Genomic DNA, 27618 nt, shown 5'->3' on the forward strand with positions numbered 1-27618 from the left:
AGCAGGGGCAGATATCGCTGTTTATACTTGCCTTTCCTTTTCCATATTGCATCTCCTGCATATAAATTATGATCGACTACACAGAGCCAGTCGCCTGCAAGGCTGAGGAGCGCATGTGCACCTGTCCTATGTGCGAGGGCGGCTTCGCTTGCACCGGGTAAACCGGATCATGCCCAAGTCCAGCACAACCAACCGGCTGCTTGTGTTCTGCCCGCAGCTCTCGTGTCTCACCCACCCCCGCAGACACGTCCTTTCCAAAAAAATATTTACCCAAAAAATTTATACTGCATATTCTCCGCCAAAATAAAGAGGTCAAAAAAGGGGTCGCTTTGAGCCTCTGCAACGAGTTACAAATCATGCTGTGTGCGCCAACGTTTTGCAGCAACCGTCCAATCGCCAGTTTAAATAGGACATGTGAGATATTAGCACGTATAGCCTACATCTGCCCTGTATATCTTTCCAATGGCCCACTCGATAACTACCACAGAATACCAATGGAAAACATTGCGTAATTATCTATCAGCCTGCAGGAGATAGAGCGATACGGTCGCTGATTTAGATGTAGCAATGATACCTTGTGACATAACATTTGAGAATGTATAAGGTATGTGGCTCGTGTGTCAGAGATCCACAATATGCCCTACCGCTTTCCAGTCGCAATTGACTGCTTGCGGCGAGTTCTTACAAGATGATCATTCTTGTAGGACAGCCATAGTATATCACCATCTGACACAGTTCATACATGCTTTGTAATAGGAATGGGGACTGGGCGATATATAGGGATGAAATAATTATCCATTGTCTTTTGCAAACAGTGGGAATAGCAAATGAATGTGATTTCAAAATTGCATATAGACGACGTTTATGAAACCCCTTGGTTTACATCACTAGTATCAGGCGACTTCCGCATGTGTTTAGTGCCGGATATTATGTGCTAGAACCAATGCTGCATATGCCCCACTACACGATATGTCATCTGTATTCCCAGGCAAGCGCAGCCAAATTTCATGCCACACCACACCATCTCAGGAACCTTGCGCCATTGCGCCCGATGCCACTAGAGCAAAGCATATCACGTGGTATTCAAATCGCAGCCAATGAGCGCTTGGGCTTATGGAGTTTGCATAATTGTGCCAGGATTTGATTTTGCATTGGGCTGGCGCAGTGTAAGGACGAAAAATACGTTTCGACGCGTTCGCCAGCTCTCTCACTTCATTTCCACGCACCGATTTAACAACATTCTTCAGCAATGCCACGCGCAACCAGGAGCAGCACACGAGGCAAAGCGGCACCTGCAACATCGATATCGCCGAAGACGCGCACGCGGGAGGCACGTACTCTTCGACAGCCTACGGAGGCCGTCGAGCTGGCCCAGGAGGCAGCCTGCAGATATATCGTCCGACTCAGAGCCCTCGCGCATGAGGACACGGCAGAAGGCAAATCCAGCACGCAAGCGCGCACTGCAGCGCCTGATGCAAGCAATTCGGGACGGCGGGTTTCGACTCTGATCTGGACTCGAGTGGGTCGGACTCGGAGCCGGTGCGTCGAGCCCTGACGCGCACGCGGCGCAGCTCTCGTCGCACGAGGCAGGAGGCAGAGGATGAAGAGGTGCATTCCAGCGACAGCGACTATGTGATGGCGGGGGATGTAGAGGATGCTGAGGAGGACCGGCTACTGGAGGAGCAGGCGGCGGGCGACGAGTTTGATCTGACGACAGATGTGGGGCGGCAGGCAGCGGCTGCAGCCGCAGCTGCGGCAGCCGAACAGAAGCACGAGAGGAGACGGACAGAGAAGAAGCTGATTCTTAAAATTAAAAAGACCAGTTTGCTGGGCGGAAAAGAAGAGCGCCGAGGAGCGCGCAAAGGAGGCCGGTCTGGCGCTGGATGATATTGACTGGTCCTGAATTCGACATTGGAATGATCAACGAGATCTTGGCCAGGCGCGAGGCACTGAGGAAGCGCAAGATGGGAGAAGCTGTGGCGGGCAATGCGGACGGCGAGATCACAACAGCAAAGCTAAAGAAGTCCAGCTTGGCACCTGCGCCGCTGCAGTTGGAAAGGGTTAAGCATGCTGCTGTGGAGAAGTCCAGCGAGAGCATACCTGAAGAGACAGTGACTGAAGAGGTTATTGCAGAGGACATCGTCGCTGAAAAGGCTGTGTCCGAGAAACCAGCCGCTGATGCCCCTGCTGAAGAGGCTATTCCTAAGGAGGAGCTTTCTACGAGTGCAGCCAACGAGGCGCCTGTCGAGGAAGAGGTCCTTATCGCAGTGGCTGCAGAGGCACCTGCTGAAAAGCTGCCAGCTGCTGAGACCTCTTCCTCGGAGGACGAGGAAATGGTCGATGTCTCAGCTGAGCCGGTGAATCCTAGCCGAGGATCCCAGCGCTTGCATCGGATGCTGCGATGCTGGCGGCCAAGGTGATCGGCGACGCAATGGAGATTGACAACGACGCCGACAGCCACCAGTTTCACAGGCCTATTTGAAGACCACAGCGAAGTGCCTCAGACGCCGGGCGCTTCGCTGCAGCTGCCACCGCGCGCTGTAGCCATGAATCCAAACGGCCGAGCCAGCGGAGTCCATCAATCGCTGGGATCCGGCGGGCGAACACGGCGCGGCGGCACCCAGCGCTGATTCGCACTACTGACTCTCAGGCCTGGTGCGCCCTATGACATGCGCCTGGTGTTGCAGTACGAGCTGCAGCATGAGGACAAGCTGCTGAAGGACCTGTATGCGGAAGTGGCCGACCAGCTGCGGAAACTGCAGACCGAGGAAAGACTGCTACGCATGATTGTCAAGAAGGACTTTGAGCTGCCGGAAGAGGCAGTGGCAGACGATGCAGCGATGTTTTCGATGGATCCGGCGTATTCGTCGTTTTTGGATACCGAGCACCATGCGCCCACGGGCGGTGAGCTGGAGATGCACGACGGTGAGGAGAGTAGCGACGGTGAGGGAAGCAGCAGCGAGTCGGATGGGATCGATCAGCGGCATGTCGTCGTCGTCATCGTCTTCAGGACTCCAGCGACGAGGAGGTGCAGGACGAAGACATTGCGCGTGCGTCACTTGGCCGCATTCTGACAGACTACGTGCCCACCAACGGCTGGCCATCAACAGCCTAGTGTGTACTGAAGTAATAAATGATTCGCATGTTATTTGAAGAATTATTTGGTACGTGGACTCTTGTAGAGCATCAGGATCCAGATGTACAGGAACTGCATCATCGCGATGATGAACAAGAAGTGGATGCGCCGCTTCCGGTGCACGTTGATGCCTGTTGCCGACGAGGTGTCTGGAATCAGCGCGTACCGCATCGACCGGATCATAAAGAACGCAAGCGCAAAGCCCAGATACAAGGAACACCGTCCACGTCATCCACCAGGGCGCCCAAGGCTTGAGCAGCACGACCTGGAATGGTGGTGACAAACTTGTACCCGCTGAAGGCCAGGATGTCCAGCAGCTGCAGCTCTGAGCCGACATTCAGCAGGTAGCAGAACATTTTGACCAGCAGCACCTCAAACACAATGATGCCGAGGGCCGAGCTCGCCGTGTACCCAAGGACCTCAGGGTTGAAGTCAGCAGTGCGGCCGATAATCAGGCCAATAGTAATCACATACGTAACAAGGCTCATCACGGGGATGTACAGATCCGGAGAGTTTGTGTCGTCGCGCGGTGACTTGAACCCGACCACCTGGCCAGTCGCGTCGCGCTCCGCCGCACGGTGCCAGTTCTTGTGTAGCCACGGGAATGCAAGCAGTCGCAGCTTGGCCAGCACGTAGATATTGGTCACATCGAAGTAGTGCTTCATCTGTGCCAGGCTCACGTACCGACCCACGTTCTGCTGCACATTCTCCTGCATTGCATTCATCGCTGTGCCCGCGAACTGCATTCCCAGCTGCGCCGCCTGGTTGTTCTGGAAGCCAGGTGGGAAGAATCCGTACGGGTTGTCAAACCCAGGCTGCTGGTTGGCGTTCGGGGGCGAGGCCGTCTGGAATTGCTGGTGCTGCTGCTGGTGCTGCTGCTGGCTGTTGCGGCTGCTGTGCGGCTGCTGCTGGTTATAGTCGTTGTAGCCCGCGAACTGCTGCTCACCGACCGGCGAAAACGCCCCCCGCATCGGCGGATTCTGCCCCTGGTACTGTGCCATGTTCGAATTCACTTTTGTTCCTTTTGGATTTGGACTGGAAAAATGAAATTTTTAAGATGAGAGCGGAGACAAAAAAAAAAGGTACCCAGAAACTGCAGCAACTCCAAAACTAGGCAGGCTGATGGAAAGTCGTCCAGTCCCCATCACACCTGGCGAACTGGCACAAAGTACGTGAGCGACCCGCAGTTCTGGTCATTCAGTGCGCCAACGCCATACCCAGTGGTGCCGATGTACACGTAAAAGACCACGGCATGCTGCTCAATAATGCAGCACACAATATTCTTGGGTGCGACGTGGTAGCTCTGCAAAAAGCGCAGAAAATTCTTCATGTCCACGACCGCTGTGAAATGGTCCCCAGGCGCCCTCCCTGGCGTCGTGCTCGCCGACGGCTCCTGCGACGCATCGTACGAGAGATTCTCGAGTCCCTCTGAAGAACGTCGTGATATCCACCAACTCGTTTGTCACTCTGATCGTCATCTCGCCCTCCCGGTTCGCCGATATGGCGACTCTATCGCCCATGGTCTTCATGCGCTCAGCAATGCTGCGCACGCTGTTCAGAGGCGGCATCATGATGTGCACTTGGCTGTCAGGCACCAGGGGCTCCCGAATGGCCTCCATCTGCTGTGGCGTGAGGACCCGCACCGGTACGTCCTGCGAGAGCTTCATTTCGCGCCCCGTGCTCGACTGGTTTTGGATTATCAAGGGAAAGCAATGGTAGACCCTGCTTCTTTGTCAGCTTCAAGGTGGTGCGCAGCGCGCCCTGCGCTGATTTCAGTGCCCGCATGAGGTTGTCGATGCTGAATTCTAGGTATATCTCGTTGTTGTGGATGCTCTCAATACGGTAGTCTTGGAACAGTGCGTCCACTGCAACATCTGACCATAGCTGGAGCCCTGAGTCAATGTCTGTCAGTACGATGATGTGCAGCTTTTCGGGTGTTAGCTTTAGGATCGCGCCCTTGGCAAGCTTGTCGATGCTCTGGACTACGCGCAGCAGCAGGTTGGAGTTTGATACTATGGTTCGGAAACGCATTGATTTATAGAAAAAGAATTGCAGGAGGAAGTAGATTTGCGGATGCATAGGCACAAGTCGAAGCTATATAGTGCACACTCTTCGAGCGCACTAGAAGCTGGCTGCGCAAACGCGTTCGAATAGGGGATGCAAGCTGGCATTTATATTAATTGCTTGATTGGATTACCATTTGGGCGAAAAAGAGCAAAAAGAAGGCACCAGGCAGCACGCAGAATGCTGCTCCTGTATTACAGGTCTGTGTTACAGGTCTGTATCAAAGGTAAAAATTATCCACCACCAGCAGACTACCTCCTCAGGAACTGCTAGCAGATAATACCGGTGACTTAGGTGGGATACTACAGAGAAAGCCCAGTGACATTAGCAATAAACGAGATGTAGCTCTTGACGTGTGTGTAGAAGGCAAAGCCTCCGGTCACAGCACACGTAGCTTCGCCGTGCGCACCGCCGCCGTTGCTCATGACGCCTGCAAAGTACGGCCTGTTGCCATCGTATGCAATCAGCGGACTGCCCGAGTCGCCGCTGCACGGCCCGTTGTCGGGAACCAGCGCATTCTCAATGCAGATGTGCGGCCCGTTGCTGTTGATCGAACGTGCTGTGCAGGTACGTCTCGACCTGGTACTTGCATGGAGCCTAGGTTGCCAATCTTGATGACGGCCTCCTTCAGCTCCGGCGACACGCTGTAGTAGTCCGTGTAGTTGGTCATGCCCCAGCCGATGGATGTGACAGCTTGGGTTGGTTCAAGCAAGCCTGTGTATACGGGCACTGTGCCTGAGCTAATCACCATCCAGCTGCATATCTGGGACTTCGATCACACCAATGTCGTTCTCGAACCGTGACGGGTCGTACTGCGGGTGCAAAAACACATTAGTGGCCGTCTGGAATGTCTGCTGCTCAGACACATTGCTGCCGTAGCCGGCCGTGATGTTCTGCGGAGAGTTGACGGTGCCCGTAGCCCCCACCAGGCAATGCCCAGCAGTCACAATGTGGTTCTCGGAGATGATGGTGCCAGCACAAGTGTAAGTGCGACCGCCAATGTCGAGCTTAATCACTGAGGCGAACTTGTACTTGCCAGTTGCCGCAATATTGCCACCGATGATGCGCTTTGACAGCTGCGGGGTATCTAGGTCGCTGCGCTGGGGTAGGCCAAAAGCAGTGGCGACGAGGCAGGTTCCGAAGAGCGTAGAGAGTTTCATTGCGATGAATCTAAAGGTTGCAATTGACGAGGGACACGAAGGCGGTTCTGGTAGCAGTGTATGTTTACAGTCTGCTCTCCAGCTCTCCTCTAGCTGAATGACCTGTCTTTTATAGTATGGACAGCATTCCACCTAAGCGGAACTAGCACAACATAAAATGGCCGTGGCTGATGGATTTTTCTTTTTTATTTTATTTGATCTTATTTTTACATGCGAATCAATGAACATGAATTTGATGCACTAGGACGACGGAAAAAGAACGTCTTTACAGGTTTGCGTTCATAGTTTTCTTTGTAGCTGTGGCTCAATGCATAGGAGCTGAGATTTCTCCTCCACTCACTCAGGCTGCGTGGCTCAGAGATGCGCGTTCGTGGTGTGGCTGACGGGCTATCAGTGTGCCGGAAACCCTGTAGCAGAGCCCGTATTTTCCCTTAGGTAAACACAAATGCCTGGTAAAATATGGTGCATAGCTATGTGGTAGTGAACAGTACAAGGTAGCTGGACTGTAGAAAACAGCTACACCGTGCTCGTCTGCCAAATACAAAATTCTTATTGTCTTCAAAACAAGTATTCCGTGTCGGCGATAACGAGCCATGCGGTTCGTGCCAAGAGCTGTATGCAGCTAGGAGAAATAGCACCAGTTGCAACTCCCTTTGTGTCTTATGCATGAGCATCCGCAGTTAACGTGTTTTTTGCAGTGCAGATCCTTGGAAGTCTTTTCTGTGAAAGAAATACGTGAGGTGCAAGACCACTTCACAAATGCAGTAGCATCATCAGATTGAAATGGACGGAGCCTAGTTTTTAGTTGACACTGGAATTTGCATGGTCCGGCCATAACTATTTCACCACACCAGCGCACAGCCAATTGCCACACTTGACAATTGCAGTATCGGCTTTTGGCAGATATTTGCCAAATGCCCGCATGGTGAATGCAAAAATCCTGACGACAAAGGGTGCTGTTTCAGAGGAATTTATTGAAGAGTCTTGGAAAGGCAGCATCAAGTCCTGGAAATTTACCTTTTTTGAGGTGTGTAGGGTACATTCTATTTTCTGGTCACCGGCAATTCCGCAAGGGCCTAAGAACATCGAGGAGCAGCTGCATCAGAAAGAGATATTCCAGCCTTTGCAATGTTGCAGCAGCTGCTAAATAGGATGGGCTAAGATGCACCAACACAATTCCGTTTGAATCGCAGTTTTACAAAAGTAGCACTCAAATTGTTGAAGATGGCGATAGTTATAGTGCTCAATGTAGCTAAAAACTGCATATTAAATATTCGTTTTGATATTACTTCACAAATATGTTCCAGGGGGCTGATAGTCCAAGATATAAAGCCATAACGCGATATGGCCGTTGATTCGTACTATGGCGCATCCGATGCGGTCGTCCCTGCTATCAGCATGGCAGCTGACTCAGGCGATGGCGAATCGAACGCCTAACGAGAGCCCTGCTAACCTAGGGGATGAATGGTTATTGGGCATATGGAAAAAACACCCCTAAAAGTATGACTGAGGCGAAGAAGGAAAGCTGATCGTCAGCCTAGGCCTTTGTACGTGTGGTTCCAAATCCACATGATTTCAGGAACCCATGAATCCAAGGCCCTTAGGATACAATGGCCATTCATACTATTCCAGGCGACTAGCTCCACCACTTAGACGGGCGCTCACCCCTTTCAGCTGACGATTCTTCCTTCTTTCATGTAGCGTATTTCATACTTTCAATATATGTTATGGAAAGGTGCTTGGAGAATAAACGTATTCCAGACAGTTGCAGGAGGCTGTCTATCTAAGTGTATCATATCCAAGACACATCAGTACGTATGCGTTTCGGCCATGTCCATGGCGGCGCAGGGGAGACTCTTGACCCCGAATGTCAACACCTGGTGATATAAAAATAGTATACATTCATTTCTCTGCCACTGAAAGCACTGACCGTTAAGCGAACCAACATTAAAACTAATATTCAAACCGTCGTATTCTGGAAATTTAATAATATGAAAAGTCTTGGTAGATATACTTGTACTCAGAGTTTAAAACCAGTAGCTTCGTTGATGAAGGAAAGGTGGTAGTTGACATGCGTATAAAAGTCGAACCCATCAGCCTGGCCGCACGAATAGGAACCCTGTTTGTTTCCGCCATTGCTATCAACACCAGCAAAATGCGGCACACCATCGACAAACACGAGAAGGGGGCTACCTGAATCACCCGAGCATGATCCGTTTCCAGGCATCAGCGCACCCTCAAGGCAAATACGGGGCCCGTTGCTGTTCTCGAAGGTGTCGTGCAGCCAAGTTTCTACCTGGGTCTTGCATGGGTCGATACTACCAATCTTGACCTCAGCTTCCTTGAGCGGGTACGACGGGACTGTGAGGGTCTGTCATGTTGGTCAGGCCCCATCCGATTGCCTGTAGCAGACATGCCAGGGAAGAGGGAGCCTTTGTACACCGGGACTGCGGCCACGCTGACTCCATCGAGCGGCAGATCTGGGAGCTCCAGGACGGCAATATCGTTCTTCAAAGCCAGTCGAGTTGTACTGGGGGTGCACAAATACTTTGCACGACGGAACCAGGGTCTGCGAGATATACACGTTGTTTCCATAACCAGCATAGGTGTTCTTGGGAATTGCACGCTCGCCAGTGGCAGTTCGAACAACACAGTGGGCAGCGGTAACGACGTGGTTCCTGGAGATAATAGTGCCGCCGCATTTTGACAGGCTGCCATCAGAATATACAGTCTTGATAATCGATGCAAACGGGTACTTGTTGACAGGTGCTACATTTGCCGCCAATGATTCGCTTGGCTAGATGCGGAGGCGTGTTCTGGCCAGAAAATGCCTGCGGCACGCCAAGAGCAGTGGCAGCGAGAGTAATTCCGATAGTAGCAGCGAGCTTCATGGGTTGGGCTTTTAAACGTTGGGAGATGGAGCAGCTAAGATTGTAGAGGGTGTGGTTGCTAGCAAAGCGACGCTGGATGATGTCTGCTTTCCCTGCTGAATGCCATGCAGGTTTATATAGTCTCGAGCCAGTCCTCGATATAGCCATACTGTGAACCAGCAAGATGCTGTCATGGATAAATGACACTATTTTTGTCGTTTCTGCAAGAAAAAAGTATGAACACATAAATTAATGATAGCCGATCGAAATGATGATCCAACGTGTTTGCGTTCCAGAGTTATCTTTTTGAAGAGTATCTGCCTACAAAGGGATGTCACTCCTGGTTGCTGATGAAAGCTACTCAGAGAAGCATCTTCGGATCATTTTTTGTGACCGATACACGACACTGATGCACCGGTCTCCTGTACAGTTCATATATCCAGTTCACGCGTTTATAGCAGGTAAAAGAAGAAGGCAGTGTGACTGCACATATTCTATATGGACTGTCTGGCTTTCCAAGCCTGTAGTAATAACTGCACTGTTCCTGGTGTTTCTCTATCAAGCTAGCCCTGTTTTGCAGATTTTATCCAAGAGCTGGTCGATACGTGGCACAGACTGTAAAGCTGGTATCAGAATCACTTGGTACAGAGAAAATCGATTTGTGATGGTCGCAATGCAATCCTTAGCCGAAAAGGAAACCTGCCTGTACATATCGGTTCTCCCAAAACATGAATGGCTGCACAGTCGTCTTTCTGTACTTGTATGTCTAAGAGTTCAAGGGTATATCGCATGTGGCAAGCGAGAATCTGACAGTTTCCGAAGATATCCAGCGGATCGTATTGCTTCTAATCTCTCAATCGACGAATCTCAAACATCAGGTGGGTAGGAGGATTCAAAATCACAGTAACGGATTGATAAACATACGTTCTAATATGCTCGGTGTCTGTTTCAATCATGCCTTTGTGGAAGCTCCCATCCACCTGCTTACAGGATATCACAGAGAAACGAATCAAATTACAGGGAGAGATCCTCCTCGCAAGTGCTTAGTGTGATGCACCACTCTGTGGCACAGTCTTTCACTGTGCGCCTTCATAATGGAGTGTGCGGTTTATCTTCAACAGCATGTCAAAGCATCAAGTGCATATCTGGGGTGCTAGAGGATATTGGCGACAAAAGAGCCGTTTATTCATATTTTAGACCTCGAGATGCATATAGCCAGTTCCTACCGATCATCGTAGACATGGATATGGCTGCATATCGACTACAGCAGCAATGTGCATGAATGTCTGTGTACAGAGTGCACTGCCACATGCATCCATCATTGTTTACGCCACGCCTGAGCACACTGTTTGTGTTCAATAGCATACAGTGAAACAATATCCAAGCCATATTTCAAACTCAACAACATATAAACTAGCAGATTTCCTAGCCTGCCCGCTCCCCTCTTCACCTTTCTCAGCTCAATCCACCTTAGCCATGAAATTCCTTACTGCCCTTTCTGCTCTCTGCCTCATCGTTGGTACTGTTGCGGTTGTTCAGGCCGAGCCTCTTCGCAAACGAAATGCAAACTATGACAATTGCGTCAAGGAGCACGGTGCGGGCCATTGGAAGCCTGCTGGAAAGGATAGCTGCAATGGACAGGGCTATTGCTTCTGTGACGAGAAGACTGGTGGCATCGGCTGTGTCTGCTAGACAGGCACGATATTAGCTCTTGGTTAGCCCTCTCTTTGTATGTGCTAATATACCCATGAGGCCCTCAGTCAAAAAGACCACGATCCCTCTGACCGGCTATCGGCAGTGGATGAATGCATCGCACACGCATACACGCAAAAATCGGTGATTAGAATAAACTCGTCATAAAACATCGCTATATAGCTGGTGGAAGAGAGTAGATCTATTTATTCTCTAGGCCGATTCTCAGTGTTTTTTTAGTAGTCCATCACCACGCGACAGAACCTCCTTGCACGTCGGCCTGAGGATGAACGTGTGCTCGAACTGGGCCGTGTACGATCCAGGACTATCGCAGAGCGGCGGGTACGCGGTGACAATGCCGTTGTCGACCAGGTGCTTCAGCCCCATGTAATAGTGGCTCTCGCCGAGGCGATCCAGGTACCGGCGGCAGAACGGCAGCGTGCCAAAGTTCTTGTTAATAGATCCCAGCAGCTTCTTGGCTGACGTAATGCGCGGCTGGACTGTGTCGTCGCCCGACTTGGCATAGTGGCTGCATGCGCCCTCCTCGTGCACAAGGCCGGTACCGGTGGTACCGAAGGTCTCGATTGCAAACAGCTCACCCTCCTCCATCTTGGTCTGGTCGCCGTTTGCAACAATGGGCACCGACTTGCCCGAGTGGATGGTGTACGGGCCGATGTTGTGGCCGCAAAGATTCCGCACGCACTTGATCGGCAGAGTCTTGCCGTCAAGCGTGATCTCGTACGACTCCATGACCTCCTGGATAGCGGCGCCAATATCACCCAGACGCACATCGATGCCGGCCTCGCGAATACCAGTGTTGGTCGCCTCACGCACGGCCTGCAGCAGCGGGTCATACCGGTCGTTCCACGTCATGGTGAACGCCGAATCGATGATGTGGCCGTTGACGTGGACGCCAAAGTCGACCTTCAGAACGTCATCGTTCTGGATAATGACGTGGTCGCCAGTGTTGGGCGTGTAGTGCGCAGCGCAGTGGTTGATCGACAGACCAGTCGGGAAACCGATGCCGGCCTCAAAGCCCTTCTCCTCAACCAGGGTGCGCGTGCCGTTCTCGATCATCTCGGCAATATCAGCCAGATCCATGCCGGGCTTGATCTGCGACCGTGCGTAGCTGCGCACCTCACGGTGGACCTCCGCAGCCCGACGCAGGTCGTTGACCTGCTGCTCGCAAAGGCGCTCCTTGGCGCGCATCTCCTCACTCGTTGTCCGGTACGAGTTGTCATCAATGTACTCGTGGATGTGGCCCTCAGGATACTTGTTCAGGAACAGCTTCGAGACTGGGATCGTGGGCGGGGTCGTCTGGCCGGCGGCGCCCGGACCCTTCTTCTTGTGCTTGTTGCCGCTCTTCTTCTTCTTCTTCTTCTTTTTCTTCTCGCCGTCAGCGTCCTCATGGTCGTCTTCAGGCTTGGCGTCTGTGGACGCATGGTCGGCTGGCGAACTAACGCTAAGCTCAGCCATCTTCTGGTCGACAGCAGCCGTATCGGCGCCAATGGGTTCTGCAACGCTCATACTGGAATGATAGAAGACAAGTCTCGCAGGTGTTATAGACAGGGGTGAGAAGCGGAAAAGAGATAGCGAGGAACGCTTTCCCTTTAACGCTGGCTCCCTAACCCACGCCCATTCCACAGCGGTCGTACAAAAATTTTCTGAGACACAAGTTTGGCCGATAGAAGGAGCTCATCTGATTACAATAATTAATCCCTAAAAATCATCGTCCACGCGGCTTTTGAAAAAGCGCTCACGCCTGCATCTGCTCGGCGACCAGCCGCGACAGCTGCGGACATTGAGCGGAGCTTTGGACCAGCCCCAGAATCGACGCCCGGCTGGCCGGAATCTCGGGTAGCGCGAAGGTGCCAAAGTACTCGCGTAAATAGCCATCATTGGCTGCGCCAGAGCGCTCGCGCTGCAGCTGCCACTGCTCGAGCACATCAGCGATCTCAATCCGTCCGACCTCGAATGCGCAGCGGATGCCTTGGCATAGTAGGCCCGAGGACACGGGGATGTTGTGCCGAGCAATAGCCGAGAACATACGCGCCAGGGCCGAGTCATCGAATAGGTGCCGTGTGGGTGCCGCCGGTGCAGGGCTGGTGCGCTTGATGGACCTGCGCACGCTGTGCCCAGACAAGGTTGCTGCTGTCAGAAAGTGCAGGTAGTTTTTAAACAAGTTGGCGCTACGCAGAGACGTGTACTCGTTAGAATTCTGATCAAGGGATGTAGCCGTCTTGACCAGCTCTGTCGAGCAGGGCAAAGGCGTCGTCCCAGATCTGTTGCCCGAACGCCCAGTCCTGCGCCTGCACAGCCACCAGCGAGAGAATCCCAACTGTGTTCATATCCATCGCTAGCCGGGCACTACCACCATCATGCATCAGCGCCAATAGCTGCTTCCAGCTTTGCTTTGCGTCGTCTATGGATTTTGTAGCATGGCTGTGCTGCACAGCACCCGAATAAGCGCCGTGGGATGTGTCCAGCGGATGGAGCTGTGCCATCGGCCCATTTGACTGTATATACATAAACGACGGCCACATCGCCCGTTCTTTCCTAGCGCCATATTGCAAGGTCTTGTCATCCTGGGCCACCTTGTGCTGCACATACTGCCGAAACGTCAAGCCCAGGTACTTTTACACGCATGAACTGGTTGATCATGCCGATATTGAAGCCCTCGGTCCTGACATCGTCCAGCCTAGAAATCCAGCTCGCCGACAGTCGCACAGTTATCGACGAGCCCACGTACAAATTGCACTCCCTGCGGTTCTGGATCAGAGACATGCGGATATCTGGCCAATCACTGGCAGCAGGTGGTAGATGATCCGGTAGTTGTACAGCCAGCGCCGGTCGACGCCCGCTGCCCACTGGCAGAACGCACGTATCTGGGCCTCGACCAGAGCAAGCCCTGCTCCATCCCTCTTTGAGCGTTGGGAAGGAATATCCTTTGAATTTTCCACCCGAGTCGATTTCCAGTCAAGATGCAGGCGAGGAAATCCGCTGCCCTCCTCACTCGCCGCATCGTTTGCAGGTATTCGAACATAGGCTGTGCTCTGCCAGGACCCTGCATCGGCAGGATATCAAAGCCGGGCGCTTCTCACGATCCAAGAACGCCTGGAGGTCGCCCTTGAAGATGCCAAATTGGTCAGCCAGCACCTGATGCGGGAACTGGCGGAACACCAACATCAAATCAGGCATCGTTCGGAGATGGTGCCTCAGCGACAGCTGCATCTCATGCGGCGATCTTGGTAGTAAGCCGAAAGTAGAGCTCGACAAACTTTGCATCGACCTTGGTCGAGTCCAGGTTCTCAATGGCGAATTCAAACAGTCGCCGCGCCTTGTCAGTCATCTTGAACCGGAGCATACATATGATCAGCTCGCGATACGTGCGCAGACCGATATTGATATGCTTGTCTGCCATCATCTGGAAGATCGAGGTACAGATCTTGGCCTGCCTCGATGTGCTCGGAGGTCTGCCCAGAGTGGAGATCGGTTGATGTCGTTATGTAGGGCTTGTTGATGTGCCACGTTGATTCAGGGAGTGTCTGCGAGATCGCCGAATTCGTCGAGCCCAGAGTCGTTATCTAGATCCTTCCAGATACTTCATGTATCCCTCCTCAAGTGCTTTCTTCGCTGCAGCTCAGGCTGTTTCAACGAAATCCTGACTGGTCTCCTTGACAAGCGATTTCGTTGGTTTGCCGCTGGCTCCGCTTCTGCCAGTGATCAATCTTTTGGCACAAACGCTGTGCTCATGGCGCGGAAGATATAGTAGTATATGGCTTCTGTCTTTTGCGCTGTCGGATCATCCATGGCACGCTCAAACATGCGCAAGGCCTCGCGCTGTGTTGCGGATTTCGCCAAAATACAGAATCAGCATTGAGTAGTGATGCGGCAGCAGCTTGATCCCGCGCTGGCTCAGATCCTGCAAGCAGTCCATGGATAACCTCGGGATCGATGTCACGAGCACACTCTTGCGTGTAGAACGACAGTGTTGTTGCTGATACACGCTGGAATCCCAGCCTTGTCAGAGCCGTCCCACATGCTGCACGCTAGGCTGTATAGATAGGGTATTAACAGGATGCCGGTTCGCCTTCCAGGCGCCCAGAATCAACAAGTGTATGTTGTAGTATGTGAGCCTTGTCGCTGATCGGTTCGCTCCGACTCATTTCCTCCCACATGCGAACGATCTGCTCAGCGCTACGCGGGCTGTCCAAAAGCCGCTCCTCAATCGATCGTCTTATGCACTGACCCAGTGCTAACCGTAGAACCACAAGGCTGTTTCGCCGCCTCTTAAACAACTTGCTGACCGCAATAAGGTAGTCCAGCAGCTTTACGCACCGATACACCGTACGTGCCGCCTCCATTGTATTCGCTGCTCTATATTCGAATGCCTGGGACGATTGCGCGGAACATTAATTCCAGCTTCTGCCGCGGAATCACCCTGTGCACTTCATTTCTGACGTCCTGCACACCCAGCAGAGACTCGAAGATCGCTGCAGCTCCACATATGCTGTCCATGCAGAGTCCAGATCACCCTTGTCTATGGTATCGTTGAGCAGCTGAATCGATCGGATGAACCGCTTGTTCTCGCGGATGCTCTTGCCGTAGTTCAATGCCGGTGGTCTTGAGGGGGGTCTGCTGTGTGTGCACCGGCAAGGTGTGCTGGGACACTGCTACTGGCCTAATGCTGCGAGCCGACTGGTGTGCCAGTATAGAAGCCTGCATTCCGTAAGCAACGCTGTCCCAAGTACCGCAGAAACATTTCTCGGGACCCTGCGTTAGGAATGCAAAAACAAGTAGAATTACAAGGAGGGGAGCTGTATGAGCGAAATGTCGAACAGAAGAAGCGTGCCAGAAGGAAAAAGAAAAAAGATACACTGGATCTGGTGTCAGAGCGAAGGGCGACCGAGATCAGGAATAGTGAGTGGGGTTAGCTGGGCTAATAAATTAGCAAAAGGTGATAAGATCGGCCATCCGAATCTGGTAGGCTCTTCGTACCCAGCCCACCAGGCTTGCTCAGCAGCTGTGCTTTGAACTACCCTTGTGGTTCCCATCACAGAGGGTCAGCGATTGGCTGACAAGTGATGCCAGAAATATGACTGCGATATTTGGCCAGCCGCTGAGCACATAAAACCCGAGGATACACGCCCTGCCGGACCTTACTCGCTGGCATCTTTAACTCGTACTCCTCTATCATTTAGATCTTTTATTGATGGATGCCAACAGCGATAGCATCATCCAGTCATGACTCTGCTCAACACATCATGGATAGCGACGACAAGGAGAATCTGACATCCTGAACCCTGTCGAGGTACTCCGCATCTTCCAACATGAATCGCTCCACAGCCTTGTTATGCCAACCGACGAGGCCACTACTGATGAGGCAGACGCCATGATAGCCTCGATAACTGCCGACCTCTTTGCCGTAGCCCAGAACTACAGCCACGAACACAGACTAGTAGGTGACTACCTACGCAGCAAACATATCGATGATCCCGCCGAGCTCTGCACCGCGATTCAGCGGCTATTCCAGCGCATCCTTGATGGCATCAAAAGTCCAACAACAAGCATCACTGCCAGAGCCCCTGTCCAAAAGAGTCTGGTGGATAGCAGCCGGTTCTCGCAAGTCGATGTAGTGCTGATGACACCGCATGATTTCGACCATGCGGGTCCGCGAGTGTATCCAAGCAATGTGGCACCTGGGTCGGGTGATGTCTTCAGCACCGATGTTTTTGCACCAGTCCGCATAGTCTGCACATCTGATGAAGATGGATATCGATTTGGGCATTTACGAGTCAGGAGCTGAATGACCAGCTGCGGCATGTGCTGGTGAGCCAGCCGAACCGCATGTTTGTGTGGGGTATTTTGGTATTTGGAACGCGGGCACACGTATATCTGCTTCTACCCTGACTACACATTGCGCTCGCGGGCTTACAGTCTAGTCGCAAGGGTGGACGGTCGGCCAATGCCCAACACCACTGCGCATCCAAGCCTGGTTTTGTCTGAGGTGCTCGACCTCGGATCACTGACAGAAGTTCGTCGAGTTTTTCGTGTACTGGGCCATGTGCGATACAAGTTTGCTCGGGTATGATACAACAATGAGGTACCTTGCGGGAGTCGACTGTTGGGAAATCGAGTGCCAGCAGGACGTTTGGCCACATGACAGCGAGTCTACCTCGCTTGCGCCAGGTCTGCCCATCGCATTCTACGCTAGAGCGCCCATGTTGCACAACATGTCGCGACTGTACGGCCGCCACACGCGCTGCTTCCAGGCATCGACCACTGTGTTTGGCAAGTACAGATTCGTCATCAAAGATACATGGGCACTGGCACCGGAAAGCTACGAAGGCGACACGTACCTCCACGAAGCCTTTGCCCTCAAGCAGGTTACCGAGTCCCGTTCCATTCCGGACAGCAGTGGGCGACCGAAGGTACCAGCAGTTAATCTGCGGCGGCATTGTACGCCAAAAGCAAAGCAGCAACCACCCCGCGCAAGCAATGCTGAATGCCGGAATCGTCGGCCCGAGGCTGTACAGTTTTCGTGAACGCACACTGATGGCCTGGCGATACCAGCTTGTAGCACCTGCCACAGGAACCACATGTCGGGTCGCTGAAATTCAAGCGGTACCATCAGCGCATTGTAACAACGCCGGCGGCAATGCCAGTGGAAATGCTCAAGAGCAAGAAGGACTTCTTGTCAGGTGCCGCCGACGCTCTGAATATCCACCAGATGATGGAGGAGCACTGCCGCCTTATCCACGGGAGCATGCTGCCCTCGAACATGGTCTTTTACAGATTACCCAGTGGCATGATGAGTGGGTTTCCGGTTGACCTGGCGCTGGCAGTTGACATGGAGCCAAGAAGAGACAAGTGGCCAAGGGTAGTCGATAGCACTGGCTCGCAGTGTCGGCTAGCAGGTGATCGCAGCAAGGTACATGTGCCGTCGCAAGTCCCAAGAGGGACGTTAAACTGCAATAGCTTCAGGCAGCAAGTACTTTGAAGCCTCTTTCAAATAAAGTGGAATGCAAGCGACATATCCAGGATGGCTTGAGCCGTGCAGATCTGCACGGCTTCACCTATCTGGCCAAGTTTTACTCGTGACGTCAGCTACCACAGCTATGAGCCCGATCAGACCGCGGACCAGCCAGCCTTTTCTTCTCTATTCGCTTTTTTATTTCAGTTTCCAGGAACATTCGCATTCGCTATTTCGTAGGCAGATGGAAGAAAGGACAAATTCATACGTCTATGGTATCGAGCGGCATACGCTCTGCCTAGCTGCCATGCGCAACGCCGGCGAGCAAAACCGGTTTGCGCTGGGCACGCTGGGAGTCAAAGAGACCGGCGAGATCCATGTGGTCGACTTTGACGCCGACGAATTCACACTAGCCAGCCTTGTATACAAATGCAGCGGGGGAATTCGCGCCCTCGCCTCAACGCCATGGGACGCCAGTCAGATACTTGTAATAGGCAAGCGGGCAAGCGGGCAAGCCGAGCGTCAGCCTTGTGCGGCTACCAGACCTGACCTACCACGATCGTCGACGATGGTGTGGAGCGGGCGACAGAGTTTGTAGCGCAGCTGGAGTCGCCGATGGCGGACCACACGGTGAATAGGCTGGCGGTACATCCAGTTGGGCAGTTCCGGCAGGCGGGCGTGGTTGCAGGGACGGGCGTCAGCATCTGGGATCTGTCGGGAACAACAGCTAGTATGAAGGCGGTGGTGAGCCCGGCGCGGTACTCGATGGACGAGGTCGAGGCGATGTCATGGGATCCGTCGTCGAGCAGCCAGCTGGCGACAGCAGACGGGCCGAGCGTGCGCGGCTGGGATACACGCACAGATACGGCAAACCAGAGACCCGCGTTTACCGTGGATTATGCGCACAACGGCAAGGTGCGAGCCATCGACTACAACCCTAACATGCCACACATACTGGCCACTGGCGGCGACGACGGGTGTGTGCGCCTGTGGGATGCACGTAGTCTGGCAGGACCAGTCATAGATATTGCGCACCACACGCACTGGGTGTATAGCGTGGAATTCAACCCGAACCACGACCAGCTGGTGCTCTCGGCGGGCGCCGACGGGCTTGTCAATCTGGAGAGCGCAGTCAGCGTGTCGTCGGCGCAGGCTGTGGCGACAATTGACGACGGGCAAGCGGATAGTACCGATGGGCCGATCGACGACTTTGACTACGACGAGAGCGACGGGATTGGACGGCCAGCGGACGGCCTGGTAGCGCAGTTTGACGACCACGAGACCAGCGTATACGCTGCCCACTGGTCTGCCGCCGACCCGTGGGTCTTTGCGTCGCTGTCGTTTGACGGCCGCATGGTGATCAACACGGTACCGCGCGAGGAAAAGTACAAGATCCTGCTGTAGCCGCAGCCGGAGTAGCGGAGACCAAGAAATGCTTCTTTGTATTGCCTTTGAGAAGGGACAGTTCTTGGAGAAGTTAAAATGTTATTTGAAAAAAGGGAAGCCTAGTTCCGTTTTCGGCAGTCGCTTAGCGGCGCTGGCTGGGCGGGATGTACCTGCCCGGCGAGGAGCCCGACGCCGCAGGCCGCGTGGGCGGGGGTGTCGGTGTGGCCGAGGAGGCAGGCGGGACAGCACCAGTGCGGCGGCTGGGCGGGACGTACTTGCCCGGAGACGACGACGCTGGCGGGGCGGCGGCAGGCGGCGGGGCAGCACCGGTGCGGCGGCTGGGCGGAACGTACTTGCCAGGCGTGGGCCGCTGCTCGCGCTCGCGCTTCTCGCGGGCCAGACGCTCCTCGACCTCGCGCTCCTTCTCCAGACGCTTCTTGAGCAGCTCGGCGTCGCGCTCGCGCTGGGCAGCCATCTCCTCGCGCAGCTTGGCCAGCTCGGCGTCCTTGGCAGCCTTGCGGGCCTTCTCGGCGTCCTGGCGAGCCATCTCCTCGGCTTCGCGCGCCTCGCGCTCAGCACGCTCGGCAGCCTCGGCAGTCTCCTTCTCCGCCTTGACGCGGCGATACTCGGCCAGGCGCTCCTCCTTGGCGGTGGCCAGGGCATCGCGAATGCGCTTGCGCTCGGCAGCCAGAGCCTCGGAGCGGCCCTCGTCGAGCTGCTTGCGGATGGTGTTGAAGTCGCTGGTCATGCGCGCCAGACGCTCCTTCTGCTCCATGTCGTGCTGGTGCTTCTCGCGGGCCTGGGTGACCTGGGCCTTGCGGGCGGCGTCGTGGTACTTGCGGTCGGCCAGCTTCTGCGTGGCGTAGTCCTCCTCCAGCAGCGGCAGCTCCTCCTTGCGGTAAGCGCGCTCGGTGTGGTCCATGCGCCGGCCCAGCACCTTGAGCTTGGTCTGCGTGTCCTGCTTCTCCTTCTCCAGCTGCTCGACCTGCATCTCCAGCAGCTTGGTCGTGTCCAGCTGCTCCAGATCGTCGATGTTGACGTCCAGGCCGGCCTTCTGCTTGATCGACTCGGCCAGCTTCTTGGCCTCCTCGCGCTGGATGGCCTCGCGCTCCTTCTGCGCGCGCTCCACCTCGCGGCGCTTCTGCTCCTCGGCCAGTCTCTGGCGCTCGAGCTCCTGCTCGCGCTGCTGGCGGATTGCACGCTCGCGCGCCTCAGCACGCTCCTTGCGGGCCAGCGCGTTCTCGATCATCTCCTTTCTCCGGTCAATCACGAGCTTGCGCGACGCAGCGTTGCGGTGCTCCTCCTCCAGCGTCTGCAGCGCCTTGGCAATAGCCGCCTCCTTGGCAGCCTGCTTCTCGGCAACATACTCGGGGCAGGCAACACGCTGCGCGTTCGACAGGCTGATAGCCAGCGAGCTGAGCTGTGAGCGCATGAGATCAGACGGCGACGCCTGGAGCTGGGCTCCGCTGCTCGACGACTGCGAGCCATCGAACGGATCAGTGTCGAACATGACCGAGCGGGCCTGGTGGTCGATACGCAGCTGGAACTCGCCGCGGCGAGCGCCGTTCATAATGAAGCGCTCGATGGCCGACGGGGTCATCGAGAAGGGCTCAGGGAAGCGCGCCAGGCGGAAGATGAAGTCGAGCTGGACCGATGTGTACACCTGCGACAGCTGCTGCAGCAGACGGGTCAGGATAACGTTGCACAGCAGAGTGCCGTACTTGGCATCGTTCTCGTTGGTAGCAACCTGCTCCGAAAGGATGGGAGCCAGCTTCTTGCAGATGGAGAGCGGGTGGAACTGCTCCTCGACCAGGTTGTAGATCGGGCGCAGCTCGGGACGCACGCGGGCAAGGACTTCGCCGCTGACCAGGTCGTTGATAAGGCTCACGCGAGTGGGCGCCGAGCTCAGGAACAGCAGGTTAGTGTAGCGCTGGGTGCGGTGCTTGTTCTCCTTGGCCGCAGCCGACATGATGCGCGACGACGGCTTGATGATGGGCACCGCCAGCGTCGACAGCAGCACGTTGGTGGCCACGTTCTGCAGCTCCTCCTCCGAGAAGTACTTGGTCTGGCGGTGGATGTAGTTGTAGTAGCGGTGCCACGCGGCAGCCAGGAACAGCGGGTTCTTGGCCACATACATGATGCGCGTGAGCTTCTCAAAGTAGTTGGCCATGGCCTGCGGCTTGATCGGACGCTTGGACTGCTGGATCAGGTTGTGGATATCCTCGATCGAGCGGTAGCTCTCCTGCCACAGCTCCATGTCCGTGGCCGTGTTGAGCTGGTGGAAGCGCGTGTCCAGGAAGCGCTGCATGGTCTCGGGGTCCGACAGGTTGACCGAGTTTGCCTGGTGCGAGTACTTGACGATGGTCTGCAGGTGGTTGCGCATGATGTCGCACAGCCGGCGGAACTCGGTCTTGCGCTCGTACTTCTTGCAGAAGTCAATGGCCTCATTCGAGATGGTCTGGTACAGGACCTCGAAGCGCACATTGCCACGCACAATGTCGAGCAGGTTGCGGTACGCCTCCCACAGGAACTTGAGCCACGGCGTAACCACCGCACGGTCGGTGCGGTCCTTCGACTGCTCGCCGCTGACAGCGCTGAGGATGATGTCCTCGGGCGTCTCCATCTCGTCCAGGTCCTCAATGGTGTCCATGGTGATCTGCTCGGCGCTCTTCTGCGCCTCAACCACCCGCGACGTAATCGCCTCCAGCATCGGGCGCACGACGGCGTCCAGCGACTCCGGGTTCGAGTGCTGCACAATGTTGCGGTACTGCAGCAGGCCCTCCTTAAGGTTCTTGCCCTTGCGCTGCTCAATGCACAGCTCCACGTACTTCTTAATCACCGGCTCGGTCGTCGACGCAGTAGCGTTGCGCAGGCGCTTGTTCATAAGAACATCGTACAGAGTCTGGAAGGCAGTCTCCGACTGGCCGACCATGATAAGCTCTACAAAGGTAGGGGTGTTATGCTTTTAGTTTTAGATTCGCTGGATTTCAACCAGTTCATTGCCGCTATACTGCTTGCCGCCTTCGATCTGCTGCGTTCAGTTTGCGAATCTGACCCCTCAGTGAACAGCCAATGCGTACCTTCAGCGCGCTTAAGCGCATTCTCGGGTCTCTGGAAAAACGGCGGCATCTTTATGCGGCTAAAGATGAGCTGATTGCAATTTTTTTTTTTAAAATTAGGAATGCGAGCGAGAAATGCAAGAGATGCCCTTGCAAAAAAATTCTTCTCAGCAGGTAGGTTACCGCTCAAAAAAAAAAACTGCCCCAGCCCTACATACATTTCGCAGGCTTGACGGGGAATCAGATGATCAGATCTAGAAACTGAGCTGGGATGGATCGGTCATGCCTGCGGTACACAGAACAGAGCCTGTATTGGCTCCATACATCTCCGAGCCCCAGGCTGAGGTACTATTTACCACTTGGTTGCCTAAACACAGCTGCTATGTATAACGCGAAGCATGCTGAATTATGCCTAGACCGCATGTATGCTCAGGATCTAGTTACAGCTCTTCTGATCAGCTCCACTTGCCTATGCATGGATACAATTGCAGTCCGAAAACAATAGCAGCGTTGTCTGTATGTGAATAACGAATGCTACGTCATTCGCCACCAGCATCAATGCACGGATCTGCGCTGAGGAACCTGTAGCTCCAGGAATAGGTCCGTGTGAGTTCGACTCGGGGACAGGTCACAGAAATACCAGCTGCAGTGCTCCACAGCTGGCGCATCTTTGCCATTCTATATCCTAGTCTCTACAAGTAGTTCGCTGCGTGGTTTTATGAAGTATCCCAGCGGGGTTGACTTTTCTGTGTTGCGGGGTACGTAGCAGGTGGATGTGGGTGGCTGAATATGGAAAAGTTATTTGAAAAACTGGTTCTTCAATTTGAGAGTCAAACAGCAACAGGCAAAGCGAGCAACTCCATGTCTGTGCACCTCGTGCACATAGCTGACCAATCGCGAGCAAAAGGATGTGCGGAATACAGGGCAAGGGACTCCTGTCCGCATCTTGTTTTATATGGTCGCACAATGGTATCAGCGCAGACGCCTGCATGCGAGCCCCTCCAAGCGCTTCCATAGTGCTAAATGCAATCATCTCTTGAGGCAGACGAGGGGCTGCGTAAAGGCCAGTACAATGATGTTTTGTCCGGTGCTGGCCATATATATGACCTTATGATCGGCCGGGCCGGGAAAGTCTATGGGCGCCAAGAGGAGTTGTCTCTTCCCGGAGTTGGCAAGAGCATGTGTCTCCCGACAAAATGCGCCCGTCCCCCTGTCTTGGCGGAAGGGTGAAGTGTTCGACATTGAATTTTCAGAGCGAATGCAGCAAGTTTCTCGGCATTAGAGGCGTCTGGGAAGACACAGAGCGGGAATAAAAGGAGGACCATGCCTTTCTCTCACTCCTCTGTCCCAACACTACCCTGCTTCCATTTAGACTTCTTTTTTTGCCAGTACACATACCGTCAATGCATTCCACATCTCTCTTCTCACTTTCAGTCATCTTCGCCACTTGCGCCGAACGCTTTAAGCTGGACTTTTGACAAGCGTATCATTGGCGGCAAGATCGCACCTGCTGGAAAGTTCCCGTTTACTGCTAGCGTGGAGATTAGCACGGACCCCGAAAATGGGTTCCTGTGCGGCGGCAGCGTTATTAGCGACAACTATGTGGTGACGGCGGCCCATTGCATGGTTGATGGCGAGACCAGCCGCCCATTCCCTGCTGGCAAGCATCAGAGTCGGCACGGGCAACAACAACATCACACAGCTGTCCTATGTGGCTGCCGAGCAAGCATTTGTGCACCCAGACTTTGACCTGGCCACATCGGCCAACGACATTGCGCTGATCAAGGTGCCAAAGTTGAGCAACGCAAAGGCAGTGCCAATATATGGCGGGCCTATTGCTGATAGCACGCCGCTGACGGTGCTGGGCTGGGGGAGAACAGATCCAGTGGATGAGGACTCAATCTCGATTATGCTGAAAGAGGCTGTTATTAAGGTTGGTAAGGCAAAAGACTGCGCGGCGTATTTGAAGCAGGTCTCAGATGCAGAGTACACGTCTGCCGATGGTCCACAGATATGCACCGAGAATATCCTGGACGCCACTTGCTGATTCGTGCCAGGGAGATTCGGGCCAAGGTGTCATCATCTACGTCAAGGGCGTGCCGTGCCTGGCTGGTCCTGACTAGTTTCGGGTCTGACATTAGAGAGAATCCAACATGTGGGCTGCTCAACGGGTATGGTGTATACACACATGTGCACCACTACGTTGACTTTATCAGCAAAATCACTGGCATAAAGTTCACCAATACCGGGATCTAGAGATACACGGAAGAATTAAGGTTGGTGTCATATTAATAAACAGTCAGCGTCGACAAATGAGAGAAAAACGTATCGGGAAGGAGGGTTAGGCGGAATGTGAACACATAGTTCTAGCAATCCATATAGTGTCATGATTATGTGGGGATTTGCATATCCGACTCGTCCCACAGCAGCGTCTCAACCCAGTAGAACATAATCTCGCCAAAGCGCGACCGCGGCGACCTCTTGCGCACAGGCGGGTAGAAGCTGTGTGCCGGGGTATCGTCGACGACCAGAATCTGGCGCACCAAATTCATGCCGCCGTCGCCGCTATCGGTGACTGCGCCAGCGGTATTGTTGGACAGCCCGAACGGCAGCGATGTGGCGATCGGCTGCGAGATGTTGAGGTAGCTGGCAGTGATGACACCCAGGCAGAAGATCACTACCGAGTACAGAATGATGACGGCTGTAGCGTGCTGGCCGTTGGTGATCATCTTGACGATGCTGTTCTTGCGGCCCTTGCGTGAACCCGTGGTGTCGACCGGAGACATTGTCCGACGATGCGCGTCAGGGTTGCATTGCAGCGGCTGTGGATGGCCTCCTTGAGCCCGTACTTGTTGGGCGCAGTGAATACCGAGATGAGCTCGCGGCGCAGAGCGGCGCGGTTATCGTCACTGCTATCGCTGTACTCGATGCGCTTCCACACCTCGTGCAGCAGAACCAGGTCTTGTGGCGGGAACTGCACCAGCGATGACTGGATCCAGTGGCGCACGGCATCCTCGTTCAATTCCTGCTTGTCGGTATCGGTGGTGCCGACGCCCTTGTCGGACGGCAAGGAGAGCGATGAGCTGCTAGCCTGGATGGTGTCGTTGATGAGGCTCATGCGGCGCCGGCTGCTCTTGGGCTCAAGCACCCCGTCCTCAGTAGGCGAGTGGTCGCCGGAGCCTGTCTGGGCCAGCTCGTCGCGCAGGGTCTTGACCCTGGTCATGCCTGGGCGGTGGATACTAGCCAAGTCATGATCGGCATCGCGAAGTACTGACGACTGCAGCTGGAGACGAACCTCGGCCAACTCTGCGCGCAGCTGCTCAATAAGCTTGCTGAGATTGGCGTTCTCCTGACTGGCTGCGTCTGCCTCCTCCTTGTACTCACGCGCAGTAGCCAGCTCGTGCTTGGCGACAAGGTAGTTGTGCTGCATCTTTTGGTACTCCTTGCTTGCTGCCTCAAGCTGCTGGTTGTTGGCATCCAGGCTTGCCTTCAGGGTCTTGATCTCAGAACTGTGCTCGAAAATGTGCTTGTTGGCCTCAGAGACCTGCACAGCTCTGTTGTCGAGCTGGCGCTTGAGATCCGTGGACTGTGCATGGCTGTTGGAGAGCTGAACGCCGAGCTTCTCGACCTCGGTTTCCGAGACGTGCAGGCTCTCGATGTAGCCGCGCTCAGACTGCCTGAGCTTCTCGATCTCACGGCGCTTCATGGTCAGTTCGGCGCGGCACTCGTCCACCGCGCGCTCAAGCTCTTCGGTGCGCTTCTCGTGCTGGCCATTGTTCAGCTCCAGACGGCGGTTCGCCTCGGCGAGCAGCTTCTTGAGCTCTGCGTTCTTTCTCAGCAGCTCGTCGGTGTGCCGAACAACCTCGTCGTTGTTGTGGAAGCGTGATGGCGACGGTTCTCTGACAGGGGATAAATCGTCGTAAAGCGGGCTGCCGGGGCGGCTGCGGGACAGGCTGAGGTTGAATGTCGGAATGTTGCCGCGTGTCGAGGAGCGCAGGCGCTGGCTGAGCACGCTGCGGCTGACATGCGGCGTCGATAGAGCGCTCTGTTCCTATGTGGCATTAGCGGCGGCAAGCAAAGCTTTGAGCGTGGATCCCGCGAGTGAGGTATGCTGCGTGCATAAAGTAGGCACAATAGTACATGGGCGCAGGAGGGCTGACAATCGGCGTTTTTATGTCAACTGACCCTATGGGCTCACTCCTAGAACCCAACACAGCGACTGTGAGACAGAGATAATGCTGGCATCTGCACGGTACCCAATATGCGGCGGCGTGACTCCTGATGCGCATCGGACATGGGCTTTGTTGTCTCTACGTCATGACCAGCCCTCCCCAAAAATAACTGTCATGCTGGACAGAAACAGAAGGCAGAACAGGGCCCCTCAGGTTACTTACCGAGTCTGACTGGACATCCCTATCCGGAACTGTCATGTCGCCGGCAGCCGGAGGCGTACTCCGGGCAGAAAAGGTCGAGAATCTCTGGTGGCCACGCGGGGGCGTCCTCGACGGCGGCCCCATGCCCAACTGAGCCGCAAAGTTTGCTACGTTGTCGACCAGACTTGGCTGAATTGTGCTTGCTACTGCCTCGAACTGTTCGTCCGTCATTTTGGCCAAGTTGCGTTGGCGGAGTCTGGCTCCTTCGGCGCTCGACGTAACTGCTTTCTTGGACAATGCCGGTGTGGTGCGCTTCCGGGAGTCGAGCAGCGTCTTTGGCATATGCAGGTCGTCAAAGTCGACCTTTAGCACCTTCTCCACCAAGAGCTTGGCATTATCGGGCGTCAGCTCATCCTTGAGCCGCGAAAGAAACAGAACAGCCTCGCAGACTTCGTTTTCCAGGCAATTGTCGGGCAGGTCGCCTTCATTCTGCGCTGCTACTAGCAAATTCGCCAGCTCTACAGGGTAAAACGTCTTCTGCTTGCCTGTGCACTGCTTAATGTAGCTGCGAATGTCTTCCATTTAAACTGTACGAACAACCTGAGTATATGCTGGAGTTCAGGGGGTGTCGTGAGAAGGAAAAATAATACAAAAGTTGGAGAAGAAAGGCAGTCAGTGTCGCTGTGTAGTATCAGGTTCCAGACGACTAGTATTCGCACCCTCCCTTTGTCGACAAGCCGCAGGAGTATACAGGAGGGGTGCTGAGGGTGTTGTTGCTGAACAAGTAGAACTAGGACGGTTTAGGCGGCCTAGCAAGAAGAAAAAGCGAGGAAAACAAGACTTCACACTCCACTGGATGCCGGCCGCACGTCGATGGCAAATCTCTGGGAAGGACGCAAATAGTG

At 54.4% G+C, this 27618-nt stretch overlaps 13 protein-coding genes across 13 annotated transcripts; 5 read left to right on the top strand and 8 right to left on the bottom strand.

Moving 5' to 3' along the window:
- Positions 1-1249: 1249 nt before the first annotated feature.
- On the top strand, positions 1250-3145 carry DL89DRAFT_266546 (uncharacterized protein; the record flags this gene model as incomplete). Its single annotated transcript, XM_040887117.1, has 8 exons — positions 1250-1360; positions 1383-1495; positions 1521-1871; positions 1940-2357; positions 2417-2463; positions 2492-2573; positions 2688-2987; positions 3011-3145. 8 exons carry the CDS (start codon positions 1250-1252, stop codon positions 3113-3115), a joined length of 1527 nt encoding a protein of 508 aa, XP_040745059.1. The 3' UTR covers positions 3116-3145.
- On the bottom strand, positions 3116-4216 carry DL89DRAFT_266547 (YIF1-domain-containing protein). Its single transcript, XM_040887118.1, has 2 exons — positions 3402-4216; positions 3116-3285 (listed from the first exon to the last, which is right to left on the bottom strand). Exons 1-2 carry the CDS (start codon positions 4135-4137, stop codon positions 3158-3160), a joined length of 864 nt encoding a protein of 287 aa, XP_040745060.1. The 5' UTR covers positions 4138-4216; the 3' UTR covers positions 3116-3157.
- DL89DRAFT_277925 (cell cycle checkpoint) lies at positions 4175-5167 on the bottom strand (the record flags this gene model as incomplete). The annotated part of the gene is made up of 3 exons (XM_040889479.1): positions 4175-4562; positions 4588-4715; positions 4858-5167. The coding sequence occupies 3 exons, from the start codon at positions 5165-5167 to the stop codon at positions 4281-4283; spliced, it is 720 nt and encodes a 239-aa protein (XP_040745061.1). The 3' UTR covers positions 4175-4280.
- Positions 5168-5502: 335 nt separating this feature from the next.
- DL89DRAFT_256547 (trypsin-like serine protease) lies at positions 5503-6360 on the bottom strand (the record flags this gene model as incomplete). Its single annotated transcript, XM_040885450.1, has 3 exons — positions 5503-5759; positions 5780-5914; positions 5949-6360. The coding sequence occupies 3 exons, from the start codon at positions 6358-6360 to the stop codon at positions 5503-5505; spliced, it is 804 nt and encodes a 267-aa protein (XP_040745062.1).
- A 2020-nt stretch (positions 6361-8380) lies between these two features.
- DL89DRAFT_256548 (trypsin-like serine protease) lies at positions 8381-9398 on the bottom strand (the record flags this gene model as incomplete). The annotated part of the gene is made up of 3 exons (XM_040885451.1): positions 8381-8731; positions 8774-9157; positions 9201-9398. The coding sequence occupies 3 exons, from the start codon at positions 9396-9398 to the stop codon at positions 8381-8383; spliced, it is 933 nt and encodes a 310-aa protein (XP_040745063.1).
- A 1290-nt stretch (positions 9399-10688) lies between these two features.
- DL89DRAFT_266548 (uncharacterized protein) lies at positions 10689-11081 on the top strand. The gene has a single exon (XM_040887119.1). The coding sequence runs from the start codon at positions 10707-10709 to the stop codon at positions 10920-10922; it is 216 nt and encodes a 71-aa protein (XP_040745064.1). The 5' UTR covers positions 10689-10706; the 3' UTR covers positions 10923-11081.
- Positions 11082-11090: 9 nt separating this feature from the next.
- On the bottom strand, positions 11091-12511 carry DL89DRAFT_128163 (peptidase M24A, methionine aminopeptidase). Its single transcript, XM_040883291.1, has one exon. The coding sequence runs from the start codon at positions 12447-12449 to the stop codon at positions 11148-11150; it is 1302 nt and encodes a 433-aa protein (XP_040745065.1). The 5' UTR covers positions 12450-12511; the 3' UTR covers positions 11091-11147.
- A 101-nt stretch (positions 12512-12612) lies between these two features.
- Positions 12613-15583, bottom strand: DL89DRAFT_266549 (uncharacterized protein; the record flags this gene model as incomplete). The annotated part of the gene is given in 13 exon segments (XM_040887120.1): positions 12613-13073; positions 13168-13555; positions 13642-13683; positions 13727-13841; positions 13883-13973; positions 14024-14166; positions 14201-14373; positions 14661-14762; positions 14867-14929; positions 14998-15065; positions 15085-15299; positions 15334-15404; positions 15428-15583. Coding segments are annotated over 13 exon segments (2022 nt in total), but the record flags the coding sequence as incomplete, so codon positions are not given.
- A 656-nt stretch (positions 15584-16239) lies between these two features.
- On the top strand, positions 16240-17922 carry DL89DRAFT_282944 (uncharacterized protein; the record flags this gene model as incomplete). Its single annotated transcript, XM_040889715.1, has 3 exons — positions 16240-16716; positions 16955-17353; positions 17503-17922. Exons 1-3 carry the CDS (start codon positions 16276-16278, stop codon positions 17920-17922), a joined length of 1260 nt encoding a protein of 419 aa, XP_040745067.1. The 5' UTR covers positions 16240-16275.
- A 588-nt stretch (positions 17923-18510) lies between these two features.
- DL89DRAFT_282945 (WD40 repeat-like protein) lies at positions 18511-19299 on the top strand (the record flags this gene model as incomplete). Its single annotated transcript, XM_040889716.1, has 1 exon — positions 18511-19299. One exon carries the CDS (start codon positions 18511-18513, stop codon positions 19297-19299), a length of 789 nt encoding a protein of 262 aa, XP_040745068.1.
- Positions 19300-19423: 124 nt separating this feature from the next.
- On the bottom strand, positions 19424-22410 carry DL89DRAFT_222179 (uncharacterized protein; the record flags this gene model as incomplete). The annotated part of the gene is made up of 2 exons (XM_040884577.1): positions 19424-22221; positions 22362-22410. The coding sequence occupies 2 exons, from the start codon at positions 22408-22410 to the stop codon at positions 19424-19426; spliced, it is 2847 nt and encodes a 948-aa protein (XP_040745069.1).
- A 529-nt stretch (positions 22411-22939) lies between these two features.
- DL89DRAFT_321849 (trypsin-like serine protease) lies at positions 22940-24596 on the top strand (the record flags this gene model as incomplete). The annotated part of the gene is made up of 5 exons (XM_040891304.1): positions 22940-23216; positions 23823-24012; positions 24068-24332; positions 24364-24452; positions 24484-24596. The coding sequence occupies exons 1-5, from the start codon at positions 23130-23132 to the stop codon at positions 24594-24596; spliced, it is 744 nt and encodes a 247-aa protein (XP_040745070.1). The 5' UTR covers positions 22940-23129.
- A 134-nt stretch (positions 24597-24730) lies between these two features.
- Positions 24731-27563, bottom strand: DL89DRAFT_321850 (uncharacterized protein; the record flags this gene model as incomplete). Its single annotated transcript, XM_040891305.1, has 3 exons — positions 26735-27563; positions 25135-26391; positions 24731-25093 (listed from the first exon to the last, which is right to left on the bottom strand). The coding sequence occupies exons 1-3, from the start codon at positions 27293-27295 to the stop codon at positions 24731-24733; spliced, it is 2181 nt and encodes a 726-aa protein (XP_040745071.1). The 5' UTR covers positions 27296-27563.
- Between the last annotated feature and the right edge of the window lie 55 nt (positions 27564-27618).

The sequence above is a fragment of the Linderina pennispora genome (genome assembly GCF_002104995.1).
Source record: "Linderina pennispora strain ATCC 12442 chromosome Unknown DL89scaffold_4, whole genome shotgun sequence".
Taxonomy (NCBI): Eukaryota; Fungi; Kickxellomycota; class Kickxellomycetes; order Kickxellales; family Kickxellaceae; genus Linderina; species Linderina pennispora.